This window comes from Salvelinus namaycush, chromosome 11 (assembly GCF_016432855.1).
Source record: "Salvelinus namaycush isolate Seneca chromosome 11, SaNama_1.0, whole genome shotgun sequence".
NCBI classification, from domain to species: domain Eukaryota; kingdom Metazoa; phylum Chordata; class Actinopteri; order Salmoniformes; family Salmonidae; genus Salvelinus; species Salvelinus namaycush.
The window spans coordinates 13,772,834-13,785,201 of record NC_052317.1 but is presented as its reverse complement, the minus strand read 5'-3'; the positions used below and the strand labels follow the sequence as shown (position 1 = coordinate 13,785,201).

Here is a 12,368-nt window from a genome sequence, read left to right as displayed (position 1 = left end):
TAATGTAAAATTAATTATAATACCATTAATACTCCCAACTGTTATTTTTGGCAACAAAAAAGACCAATTCATAATAAAATTTGCGGACCATCTGCAGTACCGCCACAGACCACCAGTACCTCGGCAGACCATGTAATCCTATAACCAGGGTCCTGAGTTTTCCCTGATTGAGTCGTGTGGGCAGGAAAATCGACTGTTCACCATAACACTCCTTTCTTTCCCTCGCTTTCTTCTCCCTCCATCCTCAGAGTCGTGTGATAAAGGGAGCGTACAAATTCCATGCGGTCATCACCACGTTTGAGATGATCCTGACGGACTGCCCGGAGCTGCGCAGCGTCCCGTGGCGCTGTGTGGTCATCGACGAGGCTCACCGCCTCAAAAACAGGAACTGCAAACTGCTCGAGGGACTCAAGATGATGGACATGGTGAGTTGAAACGGAGAGAAATGTCTAGTTGAGATGTATGATTTATTTGACAAAAAAAGAAAATGCACAATACAACCACATGTGAATACAAAGACTACTTGCCATTGGACCTGTTGGAAAATAAGCAACTTATTGATGAAATGCTTATTTCATGGACATTAATGGGACTATGTTTCCGCCTTCCTCCTCTACTATCACAGGAGTAATAAAAAAAAAACATATATTTAAAGACCTACTGGAAGGAACTAAGTACACTACTGACTAAATACTCCCCCCCTCTCCCCCTGGGAAGGAGCACAAGGTGCTGCTGACCGGAACGCCCTTGCAGAACACTGTGGAGGAGCTCTTCAGTCTGCTCAACTTCCTGGAGCCTGAACGCTTCCCCTCAGAGAACACCTTCATGCAGGAGTTTGGCGACCTCAAGACTGAGGAGCAGGTCCAGAAGCTGCAGGCCATCCTGAAGCCCATGATGCTGCGTCGTCTCAAGGAGGATGTGGAGAAGAACCTGGCACCCAAGGAGGAGACCATCATCGAGGTGTTTGTGTGTGTGTGTGTTTGAGTGTGTTATGTTAACGTCAATTCTTGCAACGTGCAAGCCATCTTACCTTTTCTGTTAGATTACTACTGCCGTATTATGAGGAGTCTTGCTGACTGATTTCGTTCCTATCCCGTTCTCAGGTGGAGCTGACCAACATCCAGAAGAAGTACTACCGGGCCATCCTGGAGAAGAACTTCTCCTTTCTGTCTAAAGGAGGACCGGGAGGAGGTGGTGGTGCATGGGGAGGCGGAGGGGCTCAGGTCCCCAACCTGCTCAACACCATGATGGAGCTGAGGAAGTGCTGCAACCACCCCTACCTCATCAACGGTACTAAACACACACTAACGCAGATCACACTCATTCTAAAATCGCTCGGCTTAGAATGTGTTTATTTTGGACCCTCTGGATGTTGATTTGGTGTCTCTGTGCCCCACCTGCTTGGGTTTGTTTGTGAACTGACTGGGTTTAGTCATGCTGCTTTGAATGATTCTGATGGTGGCCTCTTATGTTCTATGTTCTAGGTGCAGAGGAGAAGATCCTGGAGGACTTCCGCGAGAACCACCACGCCGAGATGGCACAGTTCCACCTGCAGGCCATGATCCAGGCGGCGGGCAAGCTGGTGCTGATCGACAAGCTGCTGCCCAAGCTGAAGGCCGGGGGACACAGGGTCCTCGTCTTCTCCCAGATGGTGCGCTGCCTGGACATCCTGGAGGACTACCTCATCCAGAAACGGTGCGAATTTGACCGTTTTAGATGTTCTCTTCAATCGCCTAACCCAGGGCTCTGAAACTGGTGGCCCGTGTGCCAAATGCAGCCCGCTTTTATTTAAATGTTGGCCTTGTTTGTCTTTGAGTAGTTGATGCTTTTGAACATATTTCATGGTATATATATCACACACACACATTACTAGTAGTCTGTAGGAGCACATCGATGAGAGGCAGAAACGTGGGTTGTTTTAGTATGACTGTGTTGTTGAAGCTGACCATGACCGTCTCCATCCGACTAGGTACCCGTACGAGCGTATCGACGGCCGCGTGAGGGGTAACCTCCGGCAGGCTGCGATCGACCGCTTCTCTCGACCGGACTCTGACCGCTTTGTCTTCCTGCTGTGTACCCGGGCCGGAGGCCTGGGCATCAACCTGACTGCTGCAGACACCTGCATCATCTTTGACTCGGACTGGAACCCCCAGAATGACTTACAGGTATGAAGACTGGGCTGTACTTAGAAATAGTCTCACTACTTAGTTTGATAGTTGAAGATGCAATTTTTTTGAATCTTTGAAAATGCTGTGGTCACAACTCAAATAACTGCACAGGTCAATACAGTCCTGTTAAAATACAGTAGACAGACACTAGTCAAAATGCAGTACACTGGTTTGTAAATTAAACAAAAAACAGGGCACAGACGAGTGAACATTCCAAAACAGGGCAGACAAGATGTTATCACACTGGTACACCGATCCATGACTTCGTTTATTATCAGTTGATCTATGCTTTTTGGAATCTAAGCATGTTTTTTCTCTCTCCATACCTCTTTCTCTTTTCCCCTCTCTCAGGCCCAAGCCAGATGCCACAGGATTGGCCAGAGTAAGGCAGTGAAGATCTATAGACTGATCACCAGGAACTCCTATGAGAGAGAGATGTTTGACAAGGCCAGCCTCAAGCTGGGCCTTGACAAGGCTGTGCTGCAATCCATGAGTGGCCGAGAGAACGCAGCCAATGGGGTATGACACACACACAGTTCTCACACAGTCAAATAGCAAGACCAGGCTTGAGGACATCTTGTTATAGTCTAAGTTCTATGTGCAGCAATAGAACAGTGAAGGTTGCTCACCTGTCTTTTTGGAAAGAGGGTCTTCTCAACTGTACTTCATTGTCTTAATAAAGGTAAACTTCTGTTGATGTGCCGAGCTCCGTGATCTAAGCCCTCAAATGTACCCGACCACCTCAGGTGCAGCAGCTGTCGAAGAAGGAAGTGGAGGACCTCCTCCGCAAAGGAGCTTACGGAGCTCTGATGGACGAGGAGGACGAGGGCTCGAAGTTTTGCGAGGAAGACATTGACCAGATCCTCCAGAGACGAACCCAGACCATCACCATTGAGTCCGAGGGCAAGGGGTCCACCTTCGCCAAGGTAGCTTCAATACGCTGTTTCCTATGTATTCTTAGCTCCCTCGTTCAATTCAGTAGGCATTACCATAGGAATTGAATTACTAGAACAGATTTACCCTTTCAAGTCTATGGGCCTGGGTGGACCGACGCCCCATTCTAGTAATTCTATTTCCATGGTCATTAACACTAGAGCCAAGCTCGTTCAGAACCAAGCTGTGCAGTGTCAGTGGGAGCTAACCCAGCAGCACTTCTCTGAGATCAAAAGTGTCATTTGATTAAAAGAATGTGGAGAAAACGCATTCAGGAGATTCGCCGTTGGGACCGTTTCTCCTTCTCCCTTTCTCCCCAGGCGAGCTTCGTGGCCGCTGGTAACAGGACGGACATTTCCCTGGAGGACCCGGACTTCTGGCAGAAGTGGGCCAAGAAGGCGGAGCTCGACATGGATGCCATCAATGGACGGGTGAGCCTCAGGAAATTGAATTGTGGGAAATGTAGTGTGACTGGTGTGACCTAGGGGGCAGGGACTTGGCTTGGTCAGTAATTCAGTCTCAAGGACTGTACAGTAACCGGCTACTTGAGGACAGTGAGCCTACCGATTTCGTTGACAGTTTGGCTTCTGGGGCTGAATTCTCAGTTGCAGTATTTACTATGGGAATGGGAGAAACACAGCCCGGGGTGGTCACACCAGCGTTTCCCCTCCCTTTAGACACCACATGCAAAAGTATCGGAGCTCAATAGTATTATCTCCCTCATACATATACTAATCTAAAGCATTAATTAATATGGCTTATTACCCCCAGGCTAGCCATGCGTGGCACCCCAGTCATAACTGGGCTAAGTCAAGCTCATTTAAAACGGTGGCTGTGGGAATCTCTTTCTATTCCTTAATTACCCCGCATTCCCCTCTTCGGTGGACCCAGAGGCAGTAAGCAGCTTATGCTGCTGCCGGAGGGGAACAGAGACATCACTTAGTCAGTCTAGAGAGCAAGTCCTTTTTTCTCCTCTCTGCCTCTACCCCACACCGTTCTTGCTCTCTCCTCCTCCCTCTCCTCAAGGGCCCTAGAGTATAGCACTTAATCCAGCCGCATAAACAGACGTGTCATCTCTGCAAGTCACCCTGGATGAGTTTTATATATATATATATATAATGTGTGTGTGTGTGTGTGTGTGTGTGTGTGTGTATACACAATGCTTTCGGAAACTATTCAGACCCCTTGACTTTTTCCAAATGTTACATTACAGCCTTGTTCTTGAATGGATTAAATAAATAAAAATCCTCATCAATCTACACACAATACCCCATAATGACAAAGCAAAAACAGGTTTTTAGAAATTGTTGCAAATTTATAAAAAATTTCGAACATACCTTATTTACTTAAGTATTCAGATGTGTTGCTATGAGACTGAAAATTGAGCTGAGGTGCATCCCATTTCCATGTATCATCCGTGAGATTGATTGGAGTCCACCTGTGGTAAATTAAATTAATTGGACATGATTTGTGAAGGCACACCTGTCTATAATGTCCCACAGTTGACAGGGCATGTCAGAGCAAAATCCAAGCCATGGGGTCGAAGTAATCGTCTGTAGAGCTCAGAGACAGGACTGTGTCGAGACACAGATCTGCGGAAGGGAAACTAAAAAAGGTCCCCAAGACAGTGGCCTCCATTATTCTGAAATAAAGAAGTTTGGAACCACCAAGGCTGTCGAGAGCTGGCCCCCTGGCCAAACTGGGTAATCTGGGAAGAAGGGCCTTGGTCAGGGAGGTGTACAAGAACCCGATGGTCACTGACAGAGCTCTAGAGTTCCTCTGTGGAGATGGGAGAACCTTCCAGAAGGACAACCATCTCTGCAGCACTCCACCAATCAGGCCTTTATGGTAGTGTGGCCAGACGGAAGCCACTCCTCAGTAAATGGCACGACAGCCCGCTTGGAGTTTAGCTAACAAGTGCTCAGCATATGTGGAAACTCCTTCAAGACTGTTGGAAAGTATTCCAGGTGAAGCTGGTTGAGAGAATGCCAAGTGTGCAATGCTGTCAAGACAGAGTGGCTACTTTGAAGAATCTCAAATATATTTTGATTTAACATTTTTTGGGGGTTAATACATTATTCCATGTGTGTTTCATAGTTTTGATGTCTTCTATTATTATAGTAAGAATAAAGAAAAACCCTTGAATGAGTAGGTGTCCAAACTTTTGACTTGTACTGTACCTAATATATCGATCTCTATCAGCAGGGAAACTGGTAATAAGGACAATAATAACAACATGCTACCTGTTTTGATCATTTTAACAGGGAGGGAAATGTGGTTGGGTGGTTTTGACACAATTTGATTTTGTGGGATTTAACTAACAATTTTCTTAGAACACCCTGGTAATTGACACTCCGAGGGTACGGAAGCAGACACGCCACTACAGCTCAATGAAGGAGGACGAGTTGGCGGAGTTCTCCGAGCTGGAGAGCGACGGCGAGAACGAGAAGCCCTTGACCAAACCCAGGCGGCCACAGGACCGAGCCCAAGGGTACCCCCGCAGCGAGTGCTTTAGGGTGGAGAAGAACCTTCTGGTTTATGGGTGAGTGGACATCTGAAAGACTTAGACATTTGTTAGGGAAGGGATGACTGTTCTCCAAGTCCCTTTGGAAGGCTAACCCTGATAGATCGGGGAAAATGTAATAGTTTGTTGTTTTTGGGGGGGATTCGGTGAAAGATTTTCACCATAGGGGTCAATATCTACAGCTAGATACTACAGACTGTTAGATGGATGTCAGAAATGAATCAAACACACCAGAGATATTACCACAGCCCTTGATTATCACCTATCCAATCCTTTCACCTCTACGTCTTCTCGGTCAGGAAGTCCACCTGATTCCTGAGATGTCATATCTTGTCTGGCTTCCAGGGCACCTATCTCATCTTTCCTTTCCCTCCTTTGTAGGCTCAGGAGGTTGAGGATGTGTGCTTGCCTAAACACCAGTCACAAGCGACTGGTCTGGTCATGCTGCGGTGGTCTGGGGGGAAATGACGCCCACGGAGCGCTAATGCTTGCACACTCCCATGTAGAGTAATTTAACACTTAGCCATCTGAGGCTCCCACACGCAAGGGGCCATTAAACATGCCTGTATACTTACACACACACGAGCCCAGATCGATCTTGCGTGCACTCCTATAATGACCCAACACACAACCACACAGTGAACCAACCAACCAGCACCTACATCACACACACTCATTAGTCGCTGTGCCCGGCTGCCCTCCGCAGGGAGAGATCACGGCTGGCTGCATGCACTCACAACGTCTGACCAGCAGTGGGGTTTGTTTTTCACATGTGACCGAGTCAACTGTACTGTCTAGACCCCGGGGCTGTAGGGCAAATTAGAGCCATCACGTCTGAGAGGACTCATTTCAACTGACGCTGCTGCCATTGACTCCCTCCCTCGCTGTATCTCCCTCCATAGACCAGCCCAAGCTTCCCTCAACCCACAAACGCACTCCTATCGTCTGGGTGTCAGTGGGGTTATCTCACCGCCGTGTAGAAACGTTTTAGGGCGAGAGTCTTCGCTCGGTTGTCACAAGTAGAAATCTACTCTGGGTCACCCACGGTAGTGAGATGTGCTGTCGGTTGCGTGTGCGGTCATGAGCAAACGGGGTCACGGAATCAGATCGTGGTGTGACATTGGACCCTGGTTGAAAGGCAGAGAGCCAGACATAACACCGCCCCATTCATACCCGCCCGTCAACCTTACTGTAGTAGTTTGGGTGGGTGGGGGGATGAGTATGGAAATATAAAACCTTCCAGATCCAGACTGTAAATGTGAGTCATCGGGATAAATGATAATACTTGAGACACTGACTAAATAATTCTCATCTCTCTTTCTCCTCCCCCTCTCTCTCCTCCCTTCGTTCGTCTATTCTTCTTTTCTTATCTCCCCTCTTTTTCTTCCCCTCTCTGACGATCCCCCCCGTTCCCTCCCTGCTAGGTGGGGTCGCTGGGGAGACATCCTGTCCCACGGGCGTTTCAAGCGGCCCCTGCGGGAGCAAGACGTGGAGACCATCTGCCGCGCCCTGCTGGCCTACTGCCTGCTGCACTACCGTGGCGACGAGAACATCAAGAGCTTCATCTGGGACCTCATCACGCCCACCGAGGACGGACAGAGCCGCACGCTCACCAACCATTCCGGTACGTATTCCTACGCATCCTTACTGCAGCATTACCGTAGCTTAACTAAAAACGTAACGAACACACCACCACCTTTCCACTCTCTCACAGTAGCAACCTTACCAACTGCTCTTTAACCTGTCTGGCTCTGGCGTTCCGCTAGCGGAACTCCTCCCACATTCCACTGAAAAGGCAGAGCGCGAAATTCTAAAGATATTTTTTAGAAATATTTAACTTTCACACATTAACAAGTCCAATACAGCAAATGAAAGATACACATCTTGTGAATCCAGTCAACATGTCCGATTTTTAAAATGTTTTACAGCGAAAACACCACATATATTTATGTTAGCTCACCACCAAATACAAAAAAGGACAGACATTTTTCACAGCACAGGTAGCATGCACAAAGCAAACCTAACTAACCAAGAAACAACTTCATCAGATGACAGTCTTATAACATGTTATACAATAAATCTATGTTTTGTTCGAAAAATTTGCATATTTGAGGTATAAATCAGTTTTACATTGCAGCTACCATCACAGCTACCGTCAGAAATAGAACCGAAGCAGCCAGAGTAATTAGACACCAACGTCAAATACCTAAATACTCATCATAAAACATTTCTGAAAAATCGATGGTGTACAGCAAATTAAAGACAAACATCTTGTGAATCCAGCCAATATTTCCGATTTTAAGTGTTTTACAGCGAAAACACAATATAGCATTATATTAGCTTACTACAATAGCCTACCACACTACTGCATTCATTCATCAAGGCACGTTAGCGATAGGGAATAAACCAGCAAAAGATATTAATTTTCACTAACCTTCATAAACCTTCATCAGATGACAGTCCTATAACATCAGGTTATACATACACTTATGTTTTGTTCGAAAATGTGCATATTTAGAGCTGAAATCAGTGGTTATACATTGTGCTAACGTAGCATCTTTTCCCCAGAATGTGCGGATATTTTTATGACACCAACTATTCTGACCAAATAACTATTCATAAACGTTACTAGAAAATACATGTTGTATAGGAAATGATAGATACACTAGTTCTTAATGCAATCGCCGTGTTAGAATTCTAAAAATAACTTCATTACGACATCCAGCTTAGGTATAGCGAGAGAGTGCCCAAACTCTGGGCGCAAACGACTATTTCACATGTTCGACAGATATATGAAATAGCATCATAAAATGGGTCCTACTTTTGATGATCTTTCATCAGAATGTTGTACAAGGGGTCCTTTGTCGGGAACAATCGTTGTTTGGATTTAGTATGTCCTCTTCTCCAGTCAATTAGCACGGAAAGCTAGCAGAGTGGCGCTAAGCTCTCCTTCCTGAACAAAGGCACACAACGCAACACGCCTAACGTCCCGAATAAATTTCAATAATCTAATAAAACTATATTGAAAAAACATACTTTACGATGATATTGTCACATGTATCAAATAAAATCAAAGCCGGAGATATTAGTCGTCCATTATGACAGCTTATCAGAAGGCAAATCCAGGTCCCTTCTCGCGCTCTCCAGAAAACAGGAAACTGGTGACATGTCATGCCAAGAGCTATTATTCGACCCCAGATCAAGTTACACACTCAATTTCTTCTCTCACTGCTTGTCGACATCTAGTGGAAGACGTATGAAGTGCATGTATTCTAATAAATATCAAGGACATTAATAGGCAGGCCCTAGAACAGTGCATCGATTTCAGATTTTCCACTTCCTGTCAGGAAGTTTGCTGCAAAAGGAGTTCTGTTTTACTCACAGATATAATTCAAACGGTTTTAGAAACTAGAGAGTGTTTTCTATCCAATAGTAATAATAATATGCATATTGTACGAGCAAGAATTGAGTACGGGGCCGTTTAAATTGGGCACGATTTTCCCCCAAAGTGAAAACAGCGCCCTCTGTCCTCAACAGGTTAACCTTTAACGAGTCACCAACCCGGATCCGGGATCACCCCCCACTCCCCCCCCACTGAGTAGCATAGCTAGCATAGCGTCACAATTAAATAGTAGCATCTAAATATCATTAAATCACAAGTCCAAGACACCAGATGAAAGATACAGATCTTGTGAATAACCCCATCATTTCTGTTTTTTAAAATGTTTTACAGGGAAGACACAATATGTAAATCTATTAGCTAAACACGTTAGCAAAATACACCTCTTTTCTAACTCCATCAGTTTCTTACTACTTCAGGTGCTATCACCAATTCGGCTAAACTAAGATATTGATAGCCACTAACCAAGAAAAAACCTCTTCAGATGACAGTCTGATAACATATTCATGGTATAGGATAGTTTTTGTTAGAAAAAAGTGCATATTTCAGGTAGAAATCACAGTTCTACATTGCAGCTGCAATCTGAAATAGCGTTGGAAGCAGCCGGAATAATTACTGAGACCGACGTCAATTACCAAAAGAATCATCCTAAAACACTTCAGAAAAATAGACAGCCTACAGCAATCGAAAGACACAGATCTTGTGAATCCAGAGAATATTTCAGATTTTCTAAGTGTTTTACAGCGAAAACACAATATAGCATTATATGAGCGTACCACAATAGCCAGAATCACAACCGCATTTACCAGCTGTAAATGTTAGCGATCGTAACAACCCAACAAAAGATATATAATTTGACTAACCTTGATATACTTCATCAGATGACAGACCTGTAACATCATATTACACAATGCATATAGCTTTTGTTCGAAAATGTGCATATTTAGCAGCACAAATCGTGGTTATACTATGTAATCACTACAAACATTGCATGTATTCTGGCCGGCGCCATTTTGGATTAGCGCCTATTCTTATAAAAATACTATTCATAAACTTGACTAAAAAATATAAGTTGGACAACAATCGAAAGATAAATTAGTTCTTAATGCAATCGCTATGTTAGATTTTTAAAATTAACGTTACTAGACATATAGTGTGCGTTGCAGCCAGACCAGTGCCTGCAAAAGTGGCGCGCAAACACTATGACATTTTTCCACATAAATACATAATAACATCATAAATAGTTCCTACTTTTGGACGAGCTTCCATCAGTATCTTGGGCAATGTGTCTTTTCTTCAAAAGAATAGTTGCTTTGTTGTAAAACGTCCTCTTCACCTTTGGAACTAGCTGCTACCATTAGCTATGTCGCACACACATGTCCAAATCCTCAAACTAGATACAAAGGAAATTCAGAAAAATAGCACTATACTCGCATAAACTGATATAAATCGGTTTCAAATAACATCGTTATGATGTTTCTAACACCTATATTTAATTAAATTACAGACGGATACATCTCTGGTCGATAACTGAGCGTTCCAAAATTTCATCCTGACTTCTTGCCAGGCGCCATGACGAACGAGACAAAGAAAGGTACTCTCGTTCCATCCGGCTTTATAACCTCGGACAGCTACGCAGACAGACCATTCCACTTCTCATTGGTTACTGACATCCAGGGGAAGGCGGGTGCAGTTCAATTCCAGCCATAGGATATACACAGGCTTTAAAACTGAACCCAGATCAGAGGATAATTCTCAGACCTTCGCAAGTCATGTCAGGATTTTTGCTGTAGAGGGAGTTCTGGGTCACCCACAGACATAATTAAAACGGTTTTAGAAACTAGACAGTGTTTTCTATCCAATATTAGTAAGGATATGCATATTGTACGATCAAGAATTGAGCAATAGGCCGTTTAATTTGGAGACCAAAATATGCTAATGCGGAACAGCACCCCCTATAGTTGCAAGAAGTTAAGACCTGCCCAATAGCCCCCAGTAGGAGTAGTGAATAAACATACGTTGAATTCCATAGGATTTTTCACAGTACCACCACGAACGTCCCTCACTCGCTCACTCAACCCCTCCCCCACTTATTCCCGCCACAACAACTCCTGACATGACCTTGCTTTAACCTTATGCTCTGTCTGGTTTAGTGCTGGACTAGAACCGGCTCAAACTGGTTCAGTCTGACTTTACATGACTTATTTGACCTTGATCCTCATTGGTTTCCCGCCTAAGCAAACTGGAATCTGATTTGGTTACAAGAACCATGGAGTTAGCCCAATGCCTTGCTATTTCAATGTTATCAATTAGTTTGCAGATGGCCATTTCAAATAAATAATTGTAGTAATTGATCAAATCCTTGCTGGTACTAGACTTGTCCAACCCAGGTCTCTCTTATAAAGGGATCTCAATGAGAAATAATGGATCTATTACTCTAAATTGTAATGTCTCTCCTGCAGGTCTGTCTACTCCAGTACCACGGGGTCGTAAGGGGAAGAAGGGGAAACCAGCCCCGCCTGCCCCTCCCCAGCTCCCCAGGGCAGAGTGGCTGGCCAGCTGTAACCCTGACCTGCTACTGCAGGAGGACAGCTACAAGAGACACCTCAAACACCACTGTAATAAGTAAGTCACCCCCAAATCCTAACCTCAACACTGTCGTTTTTCAAACACCAAAGGAACAAATTAGCCATATATCAAGCTCAGTGTCGTTGTGCTCGGGTCCGGTCTCGAGACTCGAGACCCCATGTTTGTCTGATACATTTTAACTCTGTGTCGGACAGTGAGGACTCGTCATTTCTTCCCGAGACTAGTGGCGTAAGAAACTCAAACAGTAATTATCAGATTCAATTCAGTCAGTGTGTAAAACTGCTTCGCCAGGTGAAATATATATATATATATACCCACCTTTCATTAAACAATATCTTATCACATATTGAAACCTGGGCTTCCTACTTGATTCGTAACATTACTGTACTTTACTTTCATTGAAATATATACTCAATCTTTGTCGTGCTCGTCAGAATTTCCTTGATTCACTAGTAGGGAAGAGTTAGGGGAATTATTTGCAAGTTGCGCGCTCACTATTAGTGATGGGGGGGGGGGGGGGGGGGGGTTGTAACAGTCTTAATACCTATTATAGACATGTTTGCTCAGTGGTGAAACGTGGCAACTTCCAACATGTACCAAACTCAAAAATCATACCATCACTTAATGCGCTCAACTGAATAAAACAGAACTGAGCCGAGCTTCTGGCTGCCACTCACACAGATAGCACCCACACGGATAATGCTACCCACAACCACACTGCTTAAACAACCTAGGGTAGCCTTACGCCACGATC

At 44.7% G+C, this 12,368-nt stretch overlaps 1 protein-coding gene across 1 annotated transcript in view; it reads left to right on the top strand.

Moving 5' to 3' along the window:
- The window catches only part of chd7 (chromodomain helicase DNA binding protein 7), an 86,887-nt gene that overhangs the window by 48,148 nt on the left and 26,371 nt on the right, over window positions 1-12,368 (top strand). Inside the window, exons 13-23 of the mRNA XM_039003855.1 lie at window positions 249-425; window positions 718-960; window positions 1,104-1,290; window positions 1,485-1,695; window positions 1,970-2,165; window positions 2,520-2,687; window positions 2,915-3,094; window positions 3,422-3,532; window positions 5,435-5,643; window positions 7,050-7,249; window positions 11,488-11,650. Of these exons, the coding sequence (XP_038859783.1) occupies window positions 249-425; window positions 718-960; window positions 1,104-1,290; window positions 1,485-1,695; window positions 1,970-2,165; window positions 2,520-2,687; window positions 2,915-3,094; window positions 3,422-3,532; window positions 5,435-5,643; window positions 7,050-7,249; window positions 11,488-11,650 (2,045 nt within the window). The remainder of the gene's footprint in view (window positions 1-248; window positions 426-717; window positions 961-1,103; window positions 1,291-1,484; window positions 1,696-1,969; window positions 2,166-2,519; window positions 2,688-2,914; window positions 3,095-3,421; window positions 3,533-5,434; window positions 5,644-7,049; window positions 7,250-11,487; window positions 11,651-12,368) is intronic.